At 53.3% G+C, this 18,983-nt stretch overlaps 2 protein-coding genes across 2 annotated transcripts; one reads left to right on the top strand and one right to left on the bottom strand.

Annotated features, from left to right (window-relative positions):
* Positions 1-1,084: 1,084 nt before the first annotated feature.
* TMEM125 (transmembrane protein 125) lies at positions 1,085-10,284 on the top strand. Its single transcript, XM_031050793.2, has 3 exons — positions 1,085-1,403; positions 3,092-3,220; positions 6,941-10,284. The coding sequence occupies exon 3, from the start codon at positions 7,240-7,242 to the stop codon at positions 7,900-7,902; it is 663 nt and encodes a 220-aa protein (XP_030906653.2). The 5' UTR covers positions 1,085-1,403; positions 3,092-3,220; positions 6,941-7,239; the 3' UTR covers positions 7,903-10,284.
* Positions 10,285-12,795: 2,511 nt separating this feature from the next.
* Positions 12,796-17,370, bottom strand: C6H1orf210 (chromosome 6 C1orf210 homolog). Its single transcript, XM_005151055.3, has 4 exons — positions 17,202-17,370; positions 14,610-15,117; positions 13,666-13,812; positions 12,796-13,237 (listed from the first exon to the last, which is right to left on the bottom strand). Exons 1-4 carry the CDS (start codon positions 17,286-17,288, stop codon positions 12,879-12,881), a joined length of 1,101 nt encoding a protein of 366 aa, XP_005151112.1. The 5' UTR covers positions 17,289-17,370; the 3' UTR covers positions 12,796-12,878.
* Between the last annotated feature and the right edge of the window lie 1,613 nt (positions 17,371-18,983).

Genomic DNA, 18,983 nt, shown 5'->3' with positions numbered 1-18,983 from the left:
TCATGCGCTCATAAAGTTACAGCCCACTTTTAAAAGTGAATATATAGCTATCTGTAAAGCTGAATAAGGTTTCCCCTTGGATAATGTGTTTGTTAACTGGCCCAACTGAAGGTTTTTCTTACTAAGTCTTTTCTTAGTAAGGGAAAGCTCATTGTTCAAGGGTGTTCATATAGCAAAATCCACCATGTTCTATTTGGTGTTTTAGATTTAGGACAGGTGATATTTCACAAGTTTCAGAAGATCTGTGAGCTCTTACTCAAGATAGATCTCCAAAGCAGTTGCACTTTTTCATGTCTATTGTATTAGCATATCGTAAGCTTCCCTTCCAATAGCCTGCTAAAAAACTAGCATGTGACTTAAATAACTGAGCCTCACTTCCCATTAGTCAGGCAAGAGCTGTTGTTCAGCCCCATTCTCTTCTTCCTACATCTTCCAGGAGAATTTCCAGCTGCTCAGGCTCCCAGTAGTGATACCTTCTACTGTCATTAAGGCCAGCCACAAAGGAAGTGACTCTTGTCACTCCCCTTAGTCTGGGAGTCCCATTCCCCTGCTGACTTCAATGTTCCTGCTGCTCCCTTTTATTTCTCTTCATCTCTCAAAGGAGTCCTTTTCTGTTTTCCTAATTCCTCTCAGAACAGACACTTTTTACTTTCCACTGAATTACCAGGAAGTCAGCTCTTCTGCAGCATGGTAGGCTCTGCTGATGCCACTGTCTCCCAGGGAGGGGGTGCTGCAGCTGCCTGGTGACAGGGAGGTGCCACCACAATGACATCTTGCCTCACATAAGTGCCTGCCTGGACTAACACCATGCAAAGATCCCGTCCTGATGTGGCCAGATGGCCCTAACCTATGCAGCAGTGCAGGAGCTATTTTGTTCAACACCACGTAACACCAAATACTTGCCGAATGTGTCAAATCTTCCCTAGTGCTGCCAACCTGGCTGCAGGCTTCCTCTCACCCACTGCCTGGGAGCTGCCCTCAGGCTTTGGCACCCCTTCACCTCCAGCTGGGAGGAAATGAGCCACCTTCCAGGATCGGTGTGCGGCCAGATCCTGCCCGGGGAGGGAGGGAGGGGTAGCGCCTGCACACCGACGCGGCTCTGGAGCCTCTCCAAGGCCAGCAGCAGGTTTACTGAGACGCCACCCTGCTGGGGAATGCACCTGCCCGGGCGAGAGGTGAGGGCTTGCAGCCTATCGCTGGTGCTGCCCGCGCCGCACCAGGAAGGGGAGCGGGCAGCAGCACCTGCTCCTTGGCAAGCGGCTGCCGGAGGAAGGGAAGAGATTCTCCCGGTGAGCTCCCTCGTTAGCTCGATCCAGTGGAAGGAAAGCCAGGAAAAGCCACTGCTGGCAGCCAGGAGCAGGGGACAGTGCTGCGCTGCCGTGTGCGGGCAGCATCTGCCGCAGGTGAGTGAGCCCTCCTCCCCGGGACCGTGCTGTGTGGGAAGGGCCGGGCTGCATCAGTAGGTGATGGCAGGTTGGGGGCTGCTTCAGACATACTCCTTAAGAGATCTGCCCCTTGCTTTCACATCATTTCTTCCTTGCACCATCGTGTTTCCTCTCAGCACATAAGGGAGTTTCTTGTTCCCTCAGGACTTCCAGGCTCCCCCTGGCAGAGGTGCACCAGAAGAGTCTCCATGGGGTCAGAATGATGCCTGCCTTCTATGAATACAGTGAGGAAGGGGTACACGAATCTCTACAATGGAGCATGCCAAAGCTATCTAGATCTCTGTAAAAAGCATCTATGTGCTGACCCTCTTGCAACAAGTCCTCCACCATCCTTACCCCTAGAGCCCCTAAGCTGGGTGGAAGGAAGGAACAGTCATCTGTCATCCAGGGCTTCCCCAGGGATTCACAAATGATGTCTGGTGGCAGGAGCGCTGGTGGACAGACTTGCTTCTGGGAAAGCGTTATCCCTCTAGTGAGGTAGGCAGGGTAGGCTCTCCCTATGAGGTACAGATTAGACAGCATAGGTTTGCATGAATTTTGAGCAGCCCCAGAAAGGAGGAGCACTGGGAATTGGCTGATGTAGCACCCAAAGGAGCGTGGATCTGTTGCTAGGATTTTGGGTGAGACAGACAGATGCCACATAAAAGCCTCATTACTCCCATTCCCTGCAGGTTCCTCTATCCCTACTTCTGAATTCTTAGGAGAAGAGTGAGGACCCTCTCAGTCATCCCAAGGCAGCAATGTCCCTCCTCCCAGGGGCACAGACAGCCCTTGAGTTCCATGACTTTCAGATCTTCTGATTTATGTATTGACTGTAATTCAGCCATAAAACAGGATACATGAGCTTCAGTCCCTTGGAGCCTACTAGGGAGTTAGATTAGAATAGAATATGCTTAGGAAGCAGTTCTTTACCAAGAGAGTAATCAAACACTAGAACAAGGTTCCTCCAGAGGTGGTCAGTGCCTCACACCTGTCAGTGTTTAAGAGGCATTTGGACCATGCCCTTAATAACATGCTTTAACTTGGTCAGCCCTGAATTGGTCAGGCAGTTGGACTGGATGATCATTGTAGGTCCCTCCCAGCTGAAACAGAAGAGAGCAGAACAGAACAGACTGGAATAAACTGGACTAGACTAGACTGGGATGGACTAGGATAGGATAGGATAAGATAGGATAGGATACTTCAGTAGGAAGGGACCTATAACAATTCAGGGCTGACCCTGTTAAAGCACGTTATTAAGGGCATTGTCCAAATGCCTCTCAAACACTGTCAGGCTTGGGGCATCAACCACCTCTGTAGGGAGCTTGTTCCACTGTTTGACCACCCTCTTGGGAAACAAATGCTTCCTGAAGCACTATGGCATCTGTCTCTCTCTCTTCCTAAAGCACCGGGAGTTGGAAAATCACGTGGAAGGATGGGAAAATATTTATGCCTTCTGGACTAGAGATTTCTGTGAGGCCTAAAGTGGTGGCAAGTCCATCCCAAACAAGGATGGCTATGGCTAGACCTGGCCAAGAAGCACATAAGCTATGATGGACTGGAGAAGCAGGGGAAGGAGATGGCTTGTGTCTGTTTGAGATCATGAGGCTCTGTTGATCACATCTGGATTGCTCATGCAAATCATTTCATGTATTGTTATTTTACAGCAAATCCTGCCAGACCCTCCCAGTCTCCAATGATGCTCACAAAGTCCACATAGCTGCATAAACACCTCCCAAGGCTGGAAGTCCTGCAGGAGCCTCTCCCACCCTGGCTTCCCCTCCTGAACACTTCGGGTAAGCAGTGTCTCACAGGGCACCCTGGGTTCAGGGAGAGGAGGGAAGTGAGGAGTATTTCAGCAGCTGAACTTCATGGGGCTCTGAAATGAAAGTGTTCATTAAAGTACATACAGTGCATGGCCCCTCTGCCAGATGTCAGACAGAAATAAATGTGTATACCATTCCCAGGGGTTCAGCAGGAGTGTGCCTCCCACACCTGCAGCCAGGAATGACCAGAAACCAGTTGCTGATGACCCACAATTCCCAGTTAAATGTTGTCAGAGTAGGAAAAAGAAAAAAGAAAGAAAGAAGGAAAACATGACCATTGTTGTTTTCCTGCATTCCCAGTGCTTTCCTGTTCTTCCTCCCCCAGCTGCCAGCCAGCAGCGGGGAAGGACAGACAGCCTGTCCATTTCTTCCTGAAATGTGACCTTCAGTCAGAAAGCATTGTGTGGCTGGGCTAGTCCTCTCTTTCTTTTGAGCACAAAAGATGGGAGCACTGAAGGTACTGGGTTCAGTAGTAAGTAAATGGTAGAGACTAATGACCTGTGATACATGTTATCAAACCGGCTGATCTGATGGGGTAACTGCCTTCAGCTCCCAAAGGGTCTGTGTTATGGTCTACCCCAGACCAGTGAGATGAGGTACCAGGTAGCTCAAAGCAACAGAAGGGGCAACTGCTGTGGAAAGGCTGCCCTCCCTCATGGCAGAGCAGGGATCCATAACACTTCCTTTCTCTCAACCTGACCTGAGCAAACCTACGTGCTGCATAATGCCAAGAAACCAGATCAGCAAAGTCGCTGTGAGATCTAGTTTCATCCCCTCTCCAAGCAGAGGTGGGTGACAGCCCAGGATAGGGCTGCTTTGATTCAACACATGTTAAGAGGATGGAAAGCAATGCACCCACGCATGGGAAAGTGCAGTTAGATTTAAGGAAAAACTCATTCGTGGTGAGGGTGGTTAAACACTGGAATGATCCCAGAGGGGCTGTGCATCCTCCATCCTTTGCAGTATTTAGCACCTGAGTGGATGGGGCCCTGGGCAGTCTGAAGTTAACTGCTTTAAGCCTGTGGATGGACCAGGTGACTTCCCAAGGTCCTGTCCCACCTAAATTATTCTGTGATACAAATACTGTTATTAGCAGCACAAACCCTCCCAGTATGGAGAAGCCCAAGCAAGTGTAGATGCTTAGAGCAAATAATTATATTCCCAGAACACTTTGAACAGACACAAGGAAGCATGGAGGCATACTTCAGCAGAACCCTTTGCCTCTCAAAATCATTCCTTCAATAGACCTTAATATAACATTGGGAAATCAGTGCTCACAGACATCACGTTTTACTTTGTTCTGCAGCCAGGTACTATAATAGCTTCATCTTGTTCCCTGACCTTCTTCTGAGCAAATAAAAGTTGAAATGGTTAAATATGAAACAGTAACATGTGAATGCAGTGCCATGGCTTCATTTTGATTGCATTTTCCCTCACTGTGATTTGTGCTGTTGTGGGGTTTTTTGCTTACTGTTTGACTCACAACTTGTGTGTGCAGCTTGGACCAAGCAGCAGAAGGCTGCAGACTTTGCACTTCTCCAAGCTTTGCTTTTTTTAGTTCAGACTCTTGATCTAATCTACAAACCTGCTGTCTATTGGACTCACCCATTCTCTGGTAAGGAGGAGATAAGGAACCTCTGCACTTGGAGAAGGAAAGGCAGGAGGAAGCAGTGATAATCACTGAGCTAGTTTGCACAGGCTGGGGAAATGTTCTCTCCCCTCTACTTCAAAGGTGCCCTGTGACATCCTCACCACCTTGTGCACATGTGGACAGCACAAGGTATCTGCTGTCAGATGCAAGATCAAGGTGGGTCCCAGCAGTCACAAATCTGCACGCTCAACCACAGCTTTTTCCCTCTCTATTTGATGCTTTCTGATTGTTCTGGCTCTAGCCAGGAGCTGCATCTCTCCCATGGGCTCCCAGGCCAGTGTGTACCCTCTGGAGCCTGTGTTTCTGTGTCCAGGCGACTGCAGCACCAGGGGATCAGTGCAGCAGCTCACGCAGCACCATGGGTCGCGGGCCTGCAAACCCGGGCTGGTTAGAGACTTCCTGGACACGTGCTGCCAGCTGGCAGCAAGCCCTGAGCCACGTCCAAAGTGACCTCATGCTCCATCACAGCCTGGGAGTGACTCAGGAGGAGCTTGGGCTGACACTGTCAGGCGGTGTCTGGCTCGGACACCCCCACACTATTGTTTTCCCTCTCCCCCCAGCCCACATTGGCTTGCCACTGTGGAGAGTGATCTTGAGGTGTCTGCTGGTAGCAAAGGCATTGCCATAAGGGGATGAGGGGACTCTTTGAGGACAAGGAGAGCTGTGAGAGGAAACATCCCTGCTGTGTGCAGAGCTGCCATGCATGCAGGTCACACATTATCCCCACCCGGCTGTAATGAGCCCAGAGTCCCAGGGCTGTGCAGATCAGGGCAAAGTGTGCTTGGCACAGGCTGATGGGCTCCTGGAGAGCCAGTTTCATCAGGCAGGGTGCTGTGTGACTGTCCCTGCTCAGGAGAATTGGCACACCTCTGACACAGGGAATCTGCATCAGTTCCTGTAGCCAACACAGGCTCCCATGGGATACAGAACTGTTGGGGTGTGTGTCTGTGATGGCTGAGAGTGCATCATCCTGTCTGGGAGGTGACCGGGAGGCAGTTCGTGAGTCTGCAGGATCTGCTTCATGTCTCAAGGGCTCAACTATAATCTGAAATGCTCCCATGTATTCATCACCACCTTTCCTTGCTTTGGGTACTCGCTGTGGTGGAGGGTCCCTCTGGTACTGTGGGGCCAGTTGGAGCACTCATGTGCCAGGATGAGACACTGTGTAAGAGAAATGCAAGTGGTTTCCACTCTTGTTGTAAAACTGTACCCAGAGAAGCACTGAGGGGTGCCAGGACCCTTGGGAGGTGATGAGCCCCAGGAGCTGGGCTGTGATGAGGGGGGCCCAGCTAAGCCCAGCACCACAGAGCCTGCCTCCAGGCTGCAGCCACCACTGCCATTCCCCTGCTCCTCTCCATCGGTGAAGGGCTTCAGGGACTAGCAGAAAGAAGAGCTAAATCACAGGGTTCCAGGTCCCAGCTGTCTGGGGGCTCTTCTCAGGGAAGTGCTGAGACTGCTGCGGATGTAACCATCGTGTTTCTGTAGGGAACTTGGGAGGGGGAACCACTGGCAGTGAACAGTGAACAGGGCTCAGAGCATGCAGCAAAGGCAACTCTTACACTTCCAGTGACTCGACTGGAAGGGTTAAGCCCCGGTCCTGACCCCCACCTCCCGCTGTCCTTCTGGGCAGCAGAGCCAGTTGGTGACAAGAGGCTGATGCTGATGAAGGAGCATGTGAAGCCAGAGCTGTGAATGGGGCTTTATCCCCGGGGGACCTGCCTCTGCTTCGTCCCTGCCCTGCTGCCAGCAGCAGCTGCAGGCAGAGTCCTGCGGGCAGCCATGTGCCAGTAGCCTCTGAGCTGGGCACAAGGGGCTGGGGAGGCAGGAGACTCACCCTTGGGGCAGGCTGAGGTCCCCCCACTGTGTGCGGAGGTCTCCCAGGAAGACGTGCGTGGCTGATCCATGCTCCAGTGCCCGGGCCTTTTGTGAGGGGAGCTCTGCAGGCCAGCCTGGGGCAACTGAAGCCCTGGGTTTGGCAGGGGATTATTTGGGACAGGGGAGGAGGGTCTCTTTAATATCTTCTCTTCTTGACTCTTTAGGATGAAAGACACAGGAAAGGAAGGACGCGGCCCTGGTTGTTCCCTTATGGTGCTGCTCCAGGGATGCTCCACCACATCCTGCAGCCCTGTCTGGGGGGTGGGCTCAGCCCCAGCACATGGACCATAGCTCTCCAGGTGGCACTGCTGCAGAAGGGAGCTCCAAAGAATGAGACAGAGACATCCCTGCTTGAGAAATGCAGCTGCCTTCGCAACCGCTGAGGTCTGGACCCTTCTCTTCACTGTAAGGGTTTAGATCTGTACAACCACCCCACCGTGTCCCCCCCACCCAGCCACGCACCATGCCAGAGCTGGCAGAGCTGAGCAGCCCCCGCACCCCTGCGGATGCAGACCACATCCAGAGGAATATCCTGGAGGAGCATGTGGAGCTCTGGTGGTTCCAGGACCCCAAGAAGTCCATCCTGTGCTACGGGGTGGCCGTGGCGCTGATCCTGTCCTGCGGAATCGGGGGCATCATCCTGCTGTACAGCACCAGCAGCCGGTCCGGGGAGTGGCGGCTGGCCGTGGGCACCACGCTGTGCCTCCTTGCCCTGCTCGTGCTGCTGAAGCAGCTGCTGAGCTCTGCAATCCAGGACATGAACTGCATCCGCAGCCGGGATCAGATCGAGCTCCTCAAGAGCGGCGGCTTCTCAGACTGCCTGGTGCTGCTGCTCAGCGCCCTGGTGCTGCTGGTCTGCGGGGTGGTGCTCACCATCCTCTCCACCACGAGCATGCAGCTCAGCTCCACGCGGCCGCTGGCCAGCATGTTCACCAGTGGGGTTGTCCTCCTGACTGCTGGCAGCACCATCCTCCTCTGCCTGCTGCTCTACCTGCTCTGCACGTCCTGCCGCCAGGCCGCTCCTCGCAGCCTGGAGACCGGCGAGATCCGCGTGTTCACCATCTCCGGCCGCCTCGCTCCAAACAGGCGGCTTCCTCCCACCTCCAGCATGGCCAACCTGATCTGACTCAGGACAGCTGTGTGTGAGCCTCTGGATACAACCCGTCAGCAGGGTTGGTGCTGGCTTTTCCTCGAAGGAAAGGGGAGTGCTGCCATGTACCTCACACTTCTCTTAGAGATGACTGGCATTTGCTTTGCCCCAGGCTGATGGCACGGCAGGGACATGGGGCACCTGGACAGGCTCTGACCTGGCACATGAGGAGCTCTGCACTGGCCTGGTTGGTGTTGTACCTCCACAAAGCATCCTGCAACAGCTGCTGCCTGCCCAGCTGTGGTGCCTGTCACAGCATTAAGGTGAGCCTGTCCCATACCCATGGGGACTCTGGTACTTGCTTGGTTCCTGCAGCTCCTGGAGCTGTTGTGTGCTGTCCTGGCAGGGGAGGCTGTGATTGAGGGTTGCAGGAAACTACCCTGTGCTTTGTGCAGAGCTACCAGCTACCGAGCGAAGCAGATCCTGTAGCAAGTGATAAATGGCAGGAAACACCCTGCATGTCAGCAGGCATGCAGTGCCAATGAAGGGAGGTTGGTGGGAGGTAGGGCTGCAGGGGCTGCTCCTGAGAAAGCACCTGTGTGTTTGTCAGAGCGAGTGTGGGATTTGCATGGAATTCCATGTGCCAGAGCCCCAGCATGGCTGGACCTCACATGAAATGCTGTTTGTGTTTGCAGTGCTGGGATCTGTTCCAATATTACGTGTCTGCAGCCCACCACCTTCTGTGCTTTATCAAAGAGGTGATCAACAGGTGCTGCAGTCAGGGCCCTGATGTGTTATCAGTGCTGCTCTGTGTTGGGGCTCTGCTATCAATGCCAGCATGCAAGGTTCAGTCACTGGGGATGATGGTGGGATGCTCAAATTCCAAGGCTGGGCTGATGCTTTGCCAGAGCAGTGCAAGGAGGGAATGTTGTTACCCTCAGAGAGGAGTTTCCCAAGCAGAGGCACCCCTGCTGCTGTGGGAACACTGCAGCTCATCCCAGTCCCTGTGCATTTCGATGCTGCTTCTGTCTCTCAAGTGCTGGTGCAGCTGCAGGGCGAAAGAGTTCTTCTGGTACCACTTGGCCTTTACCTGCAGCTTTTCTGGTGTTTTATCTCTACAAGGTGTCTATCAGAGAGGTGTCTTTCCCAGAGGCAGACTAACAGCTCACCCCTGGGAGCTCTTCCTGTGACTTTAGGCTAATTTACCTGTCAAAATTCTCACTTCCTCCAAAGACCCACAAACCATTTCACTGCCCTTCCCATAGACACAGATGGTAACCTCCTAGGGAAGCTGCTCCTGCAAACCCTTCTCCTTCCTCTTCCTCTCTGCTCCCATCTCCCCCTCACTTGAGCTGTTCTGCCCCTGCCATTATTTTTGCTCATTATTTGCAAAGTTCCCTCTGTAATGGAACAGGACTGAGCTATTATTTTTTGGTGCCTAAGTACCAAATGTATTTGGCAGAGGACGGTAGCTCATTCCCTTGGTAACATGAATCACTGTCCATACTACAGCTACACTGGAAGCAGTGTCAGAGTTCAGCATCAGTGAACCTCACCAGTTATGCACTGGACAATGAAGGCTTCATCCTTCCACAGCTCTGGACCACACCATCCCTGATGCACTTGATCACATGAGGGCTCTCAAAGTATAGGAGCAGCATTTGGGCTTTTCTTTCTAAACCTGTTATTTACACATTTTCCTCTGCCACTTTCACATCATCCATAGATTTTATTCAGCTGCTGTTTCCTTCTCTCTCTGAATCTTTTCTCTTAATCTGCCCAAGATTTCTGAGGGTGTGACTAAGCTCAGGTCCATCTATGCTAAGTCCTTGGCAAAGCAAATAACCATCTTACCCCTCTGGGCTGTTTGACCCTGGGTCCAGTAGAGACCCCTGTGCATACACAGGGAGGAACAGGCCAGAGCTGGACAGTTTTGTGCCATCACCATTGCTGCTGTTCTGCACATCTGCATCAGTGCATGTGCAGTTACCCCACCTCTGCTTCTTACTCCCAGCTCCCCCAGCCTGCACACGTGGGCAGCCCACAGCTGCCTGCACACCAGCTGTTTTGCACATCTTGGCATTCCTGAGAAGGTGCGTGATTGTGCCCAGCTCACAACTCTGCGCTGCCTATATTCCAATGTGAATCCTCCCCTCCATAGCCCCTTCAAAACGTGCCCCAAGTGCCCATGAACTATGCCAGGAAAGGATGCTTGTGGGCAGTGTCAGCAACACAAGGAGATACTGTCTGAGAATGGGCTGTCCCCAGAGATGGCAGTTTGGGTGTCTGGCTGCTCAGACAGGGACAGCCTGCACTGCCCCAGTCACAGTCTCTGTCTGCAGCAGCGGTACTGGTCTGCTCCTTTCTTGGTTCCTGTGTTGTGTGTGGAAATACTTAATAAAGTGTTACAGAAATCAACTGTGTTGAAGGCTGATGCTTGAGTTTTGGCCTCTCTGAAGAGCTGAGGGTGGCAGGGCTATGCAAAACTGGCCTCTGACCAGAGAGAGCCCGGGGCAAAAACCATGGCAGCCCAGGGTCCCTCCTGAAACTGTGATTTTGGTTTACCAGCAAGTGTGGCAATGCCCCCGCAGCCCCCCAATGCATATACTTATTTCCTGATACACATCTTGCACCCCCAGATGCACATGCATCTCCTTCTGCCCAAGGAACTATACAGCCGGTCCCCCTTACCACCACTCTGTGAACAGAGGATCTTGCCATGCCTCTGAAAGATGCTCACGTGGTGCATGCAAAGCCTCCTGATGATGTCCATGCCAGTTTGTTTGTAGAGAAGCTGTTTCACCCTGTGGTGAGGCCGAGCCTTGTGCTTCATAGCAGCAGCTACTGCCTGCAGCGACCCTGGAACTAGGCTGCCTGCATACCTGCCACTGCTTCCCTCCACCAGCCTCAACCATGGGGTCCTCTGACTGCTTCCTGGGGGGACCCCTCTGAGAAGGTTCCTCTTTTTCTGCTCTGATCCACTTGTATTCCCAGCTCTGCATGCCAGATGCAATTCCCACCACTGGGCTGCCAAGCTCCTGCCCGCTAGCACTGGAGCTGCCTGGAGAGGGGTCAGAGGGGCTGCCACGCTCTGCCACACACCAGAAAATCAGGGTCAAAGTAGACAAGCAAGCTGCCACTGGGCACTGAAGGATGAGAGTGAGCAAGATCCTGTATAAAAAAAAACCTGGGCACTTGTATTTTAATCTCTTTTAAGACATCAATGAGATCTAAATAAAATACTGAGTCTAGATGAGTTCATGTGATTAAAAAGCATATTGAAAAGCCCAGAAATTGCCCTCCAAAAGAGAACTGAAATGCATTTTCTCAGCTCTCAGATTTAAGTATTCTATTTTACCTGAAAGACATCCATGATTTCAAAAAATTACAGCATATATTACATATATATACAGTGTGTTCTGTAATTCAGATGGAGCTGTTAAGATGAACCCAGAAGGCAAAACATGAGGCAGTGACTGCAAAAGTAAATCTCAGGTTAGAAATACATTATTTAACAACCAAAACTGGATGACCACTGAAACAAGCCAGCAGGTTTTCCTCCTTGTGGCTATAATGGCACGTTCCCTCTCTGAAAGGTGCTCTAAGTCACTGGCCTGGGCTGCCCATGCAGTGCCCAACCCAGTCATTCCCTTTGGTTTACATTCTCTGACATGTATTATTTACGTTTGTATACACTGTGTTCTGTAAATGTCTTAATGACCACAGAAATAGAAAGGTGGTTTACAGTGCAATGGAGGTTTGAAGGAGATGGGGAATCAGCCGTGTGGCAGGGCTTCAGAAATGCTGTCCCTGTGATGATGTTCCATGCTCTGGAGCAAGATAACAGAGATTTCCAGGCTATTGGGGATGGGAACAACCAGGTTGTGCTCTGGGAATTCTGCCCAGCCAGATGGTACCAGCTTGTGAATCACTTTACTACAGAGGGTGAACGCTGCTGCTGCTTCCTGATTTTAACTCCAGTGTGACCCATGCAGACACAACTGGCTGGGTCATAACTCACAGCTACTGATGTCTCATGTGCTGTTTATCGTGCCACAAAGATGACAGGAATGCAAAAATTATAATGTTCATCTAAATCCATGCTTAGAGATACAGATGGGATGCTGCAATGGGTGCCGGGGGACAGGGCTGTCTCGCCCCAGTGCACGTGCTTTCCTGATGCTGCAAGCTGCCAACAAGTTTGCTCATCTCTGCAGAGCTGGCATGGGAAAGGTAAGTACTTTCCTAGCATGTCTTGGTGGAGAGGGATGAGAGAAAAGAGGGAAGGGGTGCACTGTAAAGCAGCAAGAGGGGTGGGAAGCAGCACTGTAAAGATGCGCACAGAAATCCTGTGATGAAGCAGCAGATCTGCCTGTGCCACAGTGGGTGACAGACATGCTTGCACAAGCACACTCGTGCCACAGACCTGTTCTTTCACCACCACAGTCAACACGGAATGCATCTGTGGTCTTTGAAAGCACAGGCAGAAGAATCCGCACCCCAGCTGTGGGCTGACAGGTCTCCTCCTGGCACTGTCACCAGGAGAGTCCCAACAAACCATCACAGACAGAGGCTTTAATCACACTTTTAATCACACCCTGGAGTGACAACACACTGAAGGGCGGAGCAGGGCTGTGTCTGGCACCATGGGGCAGTGGGGCTGATGCCTGAGACCCTGCAGAGAGCACCAGGGCAGGCTTCTCTTCCCACTCCACCAAACTGCCTGGGTGCAACAGGCACCATCTTCTTCAGCAGCACCCAAGCAGGGCTTGGAGAGCAGAAGCAGATCCAGTGTGTCCCTGTGCTGTTGCATCCCCACTGGCATCATGCAGGGGCTGGCTGCCTTCAGCCTCCATCGTCATTCCCAGCCCACCCTTTCTCTCCCCTCCTCTCCATTCCTTTCCTCCCCCCCCCCCCCCCCAGCCGTGTGGGGCTAAATGCCGAGGGAAGGTGGGAAAGGGCAGGATGGGGATGGAGGTGAGGGGACAGCGAGAGGCTGCTGGACTGCAGGCTCAGATGGAGAGATGCAACTGCCGCTGCTCATCCTCTGGCACCTGCTCGCTTGGCTGGATATAGTTGTCCTCAATGAAACCATCATCATCCTCACCTTGCAGGTCGACAGCACCAGGCATGGGGTGGCAGCCCCCCTGGCCTGAGGAGCCCCTGTCCCAGCTGCTGCTGTCCTCCATGGGGCTGCCTCCGATAGAGCTGGTTTCGGGCAGTGGCCGGTGGTGGTAGCTGGTGAAGTTCTTGTGGAAGACCTTGCACTTGGCAGCCAGTGCAATCAAGATGGAGATGCCAATTGCTGCCACCAGGAAGCCCACCAGGTACGGCCAGCTCCTTCCGCCTTTCCCGGTGGGTGGTGCAGTGGCTGCAGTGCAGAAAGATCATCGGGGTTAGGGCAGGTCATGGCATACCCAGTGCTCTTCAGCAGCCAGCCCTGTATATGCCTCCAGCATGCAGCCAGCATAGGATTGCATTCATTAGGAACAATATAAATGCTCTTCACCAAGAGCTAGCTACCAGGAACCTGGGGGGAAAACTGCTGGCTGGCTGACACTGGTGCCGAGCACTGCAGGGGCTGTGCTCCGTGTTGCTTTGTGGCATCTGCTAACTTTTCTGTTGCAAAACCAGCAAACACCTTGCAGGTGGTAGCCACTGTCCCCACCAAACCACTGCACCACCAGTGGCCCCTGGGAGTGGGGCAAAGCCACAGATCCCTGCCTGCAGTCCCTCTGGGGTGATAGAGGGGAGGAGGGAGATAGACGTGATGGATGCCTTTGTAGCTGCACAACTCACTGTTGCTGTAGGTCACTGTGATCTGCTGCACCGTGCTGACCTCCCGAGGAAACCGCTGCTTCATCCAGCAGCCCAGATCCTGGGAACCCAGTGCTGCGACCTTGTGGCCCCGCAGCCACGGGGGTGATGCACAGGTTACCTGCACAGCTGGGAGACACACGGATAAGGTGGGACAAGGGGTCTGCCCCCATCCCCTCCCCAGTTTAGAGAAAATGATGCCTGCTTACTCCTGGGTTGATAGGACACCTGGCAAGATGCTCCTGGATCTGACCTCCAGCCTTGCTGGCCCTCAGCACATTGTAAGGCACAACCAAAGGAAAAAATCCCTGGCCAAGGAGCTGTGTGACTGTGATTAGCAGGCTTCTTTTAACTGAATAATGCCAAATTCATGGATACTGATAGAAACCCCACTGTCTTAGGGCTGCATTTTCCTGGGAGATGAGCTCAAGAGGGCTGGAGCCTAACCCGGCTCCACAGGAGGAGCTGCCAAGTGCTCAACACCTCTTGAAAATTTAGTCACTCCATGTGGATACATATAGGTGGATTTTGGGGCTGAAGCATACATACAGCCCCTTTCCCAGTAGAGTGGCTAAATTAGAATCACAGGATCATAGAATAGTTAGGGTGGGAAAGGACCTTAAGATCATCCAGTTCCAACCCCGCTGCCATGGGCAGGGACACCTCACACTAAACCATGCCATGCAAGGCTTTCTCCAACCTAGCCTTGAAAATTATCCTGCTGTCATTCCCAGAAAACTTTGCTATCGTGTGTAACTGCAAGGAAGGAACAGACACATCACCTTCCAGTCCACTGTCCCTCAGCAAGGTGGGAGATGTCCCAGGGAAGCCTGCCCGGGGGTTGGAGCAAAGGGATAGAGTGGGACCCCTGCCCCAGAGTTCCTCCTGCCCAGCACCTCTTGTGCCACCTGCCCGTGTGTGCTCACCTTGCCTGCGCTGCAGCCACTGCTGCAGAGGGAGCGCGCTGCAGTCACAGAGCCAGGGGTTCCCTTCCAGCCAGACCTGTGGGACTGCATCCATCAGCTGCAGGCTCCACATGTCCACAGAGACCAGCGCATTCTGCTGCAGGTCCAGGTGGAAAAGTGCCTTCAGTGGCAGGAACAAAGAAACCTCAAGCTCTTGCAGGCTGTTGTTTCTTAGGAGCAGTGTGTGCAAGTTTCCCAGGCCCTTGAAAGCATCCATGTGGAGGTAGGTGATGCTGCAGCTGCTCAGGTCCAGCAGATGCAGTGCTCCAAGGTTGGAGAAGGCTGCTGGGCTCAGTACCAGAAGGGCATTGCTAGAGAGGTTGAGAGTGTGAAGGGAAGGGAAATGCATCAGGAGAGTCCTGTGATGGGGCATGACCAAGGAGTTGAAGGAGAGGTCCAAACTGGTGATGTTGTTTGGAAGGGAACTTGGAGCATTTTGGAGGTTCTTCCCGTGGCAGTCGGCCCAGCCCTGGGAAAAAAACTGGTGTCTGAGATGTGCTTTCTGTGCTGGGGAAGATCTCTAGACTGAGACTTCCGAGACATTCAAATGTCTTAATGAGTTACCCTTGCAGAGTTTAAAAAACCAAAGATGAACACAAGTTTAAATAACATCTGAGCTGCTCAGAACATAAGTTTGGTTTGAGTCAGGATAAACGGAGAAAGGTGAGCAGGACAGCCCAGCACTGAGAGCAGCTGACAGAAGGAGTGAAGGGGAAACATGGAGAGCTGGGGGGAAACTCAAACAGACGAGGTGGATGTGAAGGAACCAGGCTGTAACCCTCCTGTCCTCCCTTTCAGGGCAGTTGTTATGCAGGGTCAGCTTGCAGAGGGCCTTCCTTTTCCTCCCCAGTCCCCAGGGATCTCCTGTATGACACAGGGCATCTTCCCAGCTGGGGCAGTGAAGCAGAGGAGAACCTGCCCGCTGCGAGGGCAGGCAGAGTGATGCCACCTGCACCAGGCACCCGTGTCAAGAGCTGCTCCCAGGGCCTGTACAGGATATCCCACCCATGCCTTCAGCCCTCCCATGTTTCTGAGGATGCACTGTGAGTGGCAGTGGCTTAGTGCAGCCTGGCTGCAGCTGTAGTAGTAAACAGAACACACTAAAGACCATTTGCTACCCCAAAAGACCAGCAGTGCATGCTGAACGGATCAACAGATCCACACAGATGTACTGGACTTCTGTGAAAAACAGGTGGCCAAATTCAAGCTGGTCATGGGGCACAGTCCCCAGAATGTGTTACTCTTCCTTGGGCTTTATGTGGGGCCAAGCCAAGATTTTTGACGTCTGTCTCACGCTCACACAGGGCTGGGGTCAGAGAGGCTGGGGAAAACAGGGCTCAGTGGGCAGCACTGCCCTGTGCCATCCTTTTCCTGCAACAGCAGCTTTTCCTGCTTCCTCCCAGCTCCCTCCTGGTGCAGCCTAGCTGCTGCATGCAGCACGTTTCCCAGTGAGATGGTTTAGTTACACTTCCTGCTCCTTGCCAGGCACCTGGGGATGCTAACCCCATGGTTGCCCTGACCCTGGCTTCAGGCACTGCATCACCCTGCACTGGAGAAGGGAGTGAGGGACTGTCCTGGATTCAGCTGGGATAGTTAATTTTCTTCCTAGTGCTGGTGCAGTGCTGTGTTTTGGATTTAGTGTGAGAACAATGCTGATAACACACCAATGTTTTAGTTGTTGCTAAGTAGTGCTTATCCTGATTCAAGGACTTTCCAGCCTCTCATGCTTTGCCAGTGAGGAGGGGCACAAGGACCCTGGAGGAAGCAGAGACAGGACACCTGACCTTAACTAGCCAAAGGGGTATTCCATACCATGGAACATCACACTCAGTACAGAAATGGGATTTGGCCCAAAGGGACGAATTGCTTCTCAGGACAAAATGGACATCAGTAAGTGGGTGGTGAGCAATTGTATTGTGCATCATTTATCCTTCTTGGGATTTATCCCCTTCTCTCTGTTTACTATTATTATTATTACCTTTATTTCTATTATTAAACTGTTCTTATCTCAGTGGCTGGGGTTTACATTCTTCCGATTCTCCTTCCCATCCCACAGGGAATGAGCAGAGAGCTGAAGCATCTATGTCGGTACTTAAGCTGCCAGCTGGGGTTAAACAACAACAAGGGGTGAGAGTCCTTTAGGGATGCGCCTTCCTCCTCTCACCATGCATCCCTATGGGCAGCTGTATTATGGCTACAACCAAGACACCCCCAGAAATGCCACAGCTCAGATAAAGCTTTGCCATCCCTGCCGTGCTGCGGTGAATGGGCTGGACAATGTGATGTGCTCAGCCCAAGCCTGGGAGCAGGGCAGCCGGGCTGCAGGTGTGGGTGACCCACCCCTGGCCGCTGGTGGCCTCTGGCACAGCACATCTCCCAGTTAACTCCGTTTGTTCCTATGGGGTTTCCTTGCTCCTCACCTCTCCCGCGGTGCAGAAAACAAGGCACCTGGCAGGGCCTGCTGCCCGCAGGCACATGGTGCCACAACCCCAGCCATGCCTACCCCTGCCCGCCCCAGCTGCTGCCCGTGCTGGAGCCCCCTCATGCCCCTACCTGGTGGTCGAGGTTGCAGGGGTGTCCCGTCACCAGTGCCCAGGCGCAGAGGAGGCTGCAGACCCCGAGCAGGCAGGCAGGAGCCATTTGGCTCCAGGAAACGGCGGGACTGAAAACCAAGCCTCGGGGAGAGCCGGGAATCCGGCAGAGCAGGCTGTGCCGGGCCAGGTGTGGCCACAGCCACGGGGCCCAGCGCCCCTGCCAACCCCCCAGGCCCGGCCACACGGCCCCGCAGACCCCCGGGAGCCAGCGCCCTGGCCACGCTCCTGCCGCGCAGGTGAAAGGTGGCAGCGCTGGTTACACATTAACCACCACCACGCCCCGACACCTCCCACCCCCTGCAATGGGTGACCAGGGACCGGCTTCTGCCCCATGGAGCGTGGGGCTGCCTTGGTGGGAGCAGAGCACTGGGAGGCAGTGGGGGCCAGAGGATGAGTGGGCACCTCTGTGGTATCCCAGTGTTGTAGCAGCTGCTGAGCCCCTGCTCCCTGCACCCAGGACAGGGGCATGCAGCAAGCCTTGGACAGAGAAGCAGAGGCTAAAGCAGCAGGAAAGGATCTTACAGGGAAATAAAGGTCTTACTGGGATTCAGGTGGAAAGGTGTTTAAAACATGCAGCAAATGGGCATGTCCCTGGGCCTGGCAGTGGCTCAGCGGTGTTGGCTTTCCAGCAGTAGAGAGTCATACGGCCTCCTTTAGCAGCTCCTGTGAAGGTCCCATAGGATGCAGGTGCCCCACCACCTCCAGCAGACCCCATGCAGACATGCCATCAGTAGTGCTCTCTGCCAGTCCTGCCGTGGAGCCAGTGAAAATCTGGGAAACGGTGTCAAAGCAGCATCCTGTAGGTGTTCACTGGCATATGGCTGGGACATGCTCCCATGCCCAGGGGTACTGGAGCAGTGAGAGGGTGATGGCCTGCAGAGCCTCTGCAGCAGGAGGGAGCCCCAAGCTCTGTTCCATGTTATCTCATTCCCTGATCCATGATCCCTGTTCCCACTGCTCCTCAGCAGCAAGAAGCCAGCTGCCAGCAAGAGCACTGTGCACCTGCAGTTTCCACCCTGCCAGCAACCAGGACAGGGCAGCCCTGCTTCCCTCAGTTGTAAAGGGGCTCCTCCACAGCCACGTGTCCCACCCTTTCCTCAGGGAAAGGGCTTCCCAGCATCTTATCCTTCATCCTGAGAGTGTGCTGTGGATGCCAACACAGCCAGGCATGCCTGCTCCCCTGCTGCCCTGCCAATGCCATCAGGCAGGCTGGGGATGTTTTGCCACCCCGCAAATGGGCTGCTCTTATCCCTGGTGGCAGCAGCCCTTAACCCAGCCTTGCAGGGACTGCCTGGGACCCCTTGTGCACATAAAACAAACAAATGGCCAGAGAAGCAGGGCTAGACAATGTTGCAGAGACAGCCCAGCCCATCAGTGGATTCAGGGCGTTTGCATTTCCTATCAGGAAACGTATTAGTGCATTATGGTTTCTGGCATGCGGTGCCGTGCATTAGAATGGGCAAATGATAACAAAAAGGGGTATTTTTGTCACTCTTTTTTTTTTATTCCATCATGATTCAGCAAAAAAGTTGAGGTCTGTAAATTCAGCAGAAATTCAGGTGTTTTCAGCACGCTGTGGGTTGGGCAGCTGGAGCTTTCTATGTTACAGAAGAGCAAGTGTGGTGAGCTGCTTTGGCTGGGCTCAGCTGCATCCAGCTCCCTGGTTCCTCCTTTGGAGATACACAAGGTTAAGCTGGCCCTGACTGGGTTTCCCCACAAAACCTCCCAGGGAGGTTTCTTG

The sequence above is a fragment of the Melopsittacus undulatus genome, chromosome 6, assembly GCF_012275295.1.
Source record: "Melopsittacus undulatus isolate bMelUnd1 chromosome 6, bMelUnd1.mat.Z, whole genome shotgun sequence".
In the NCBI taxonomy this organism is placed as follows: Eukaryota; Metazoa; Chordata; class Aves; order Psittaciformes; family Psittaculidae; genus Melopsittacus; species Melopsittacus undulatus.
Note: the sequence above shows the minus strand (reverse complement) of the source record. Positions and strands in the feature narration are given on the sequence as shown.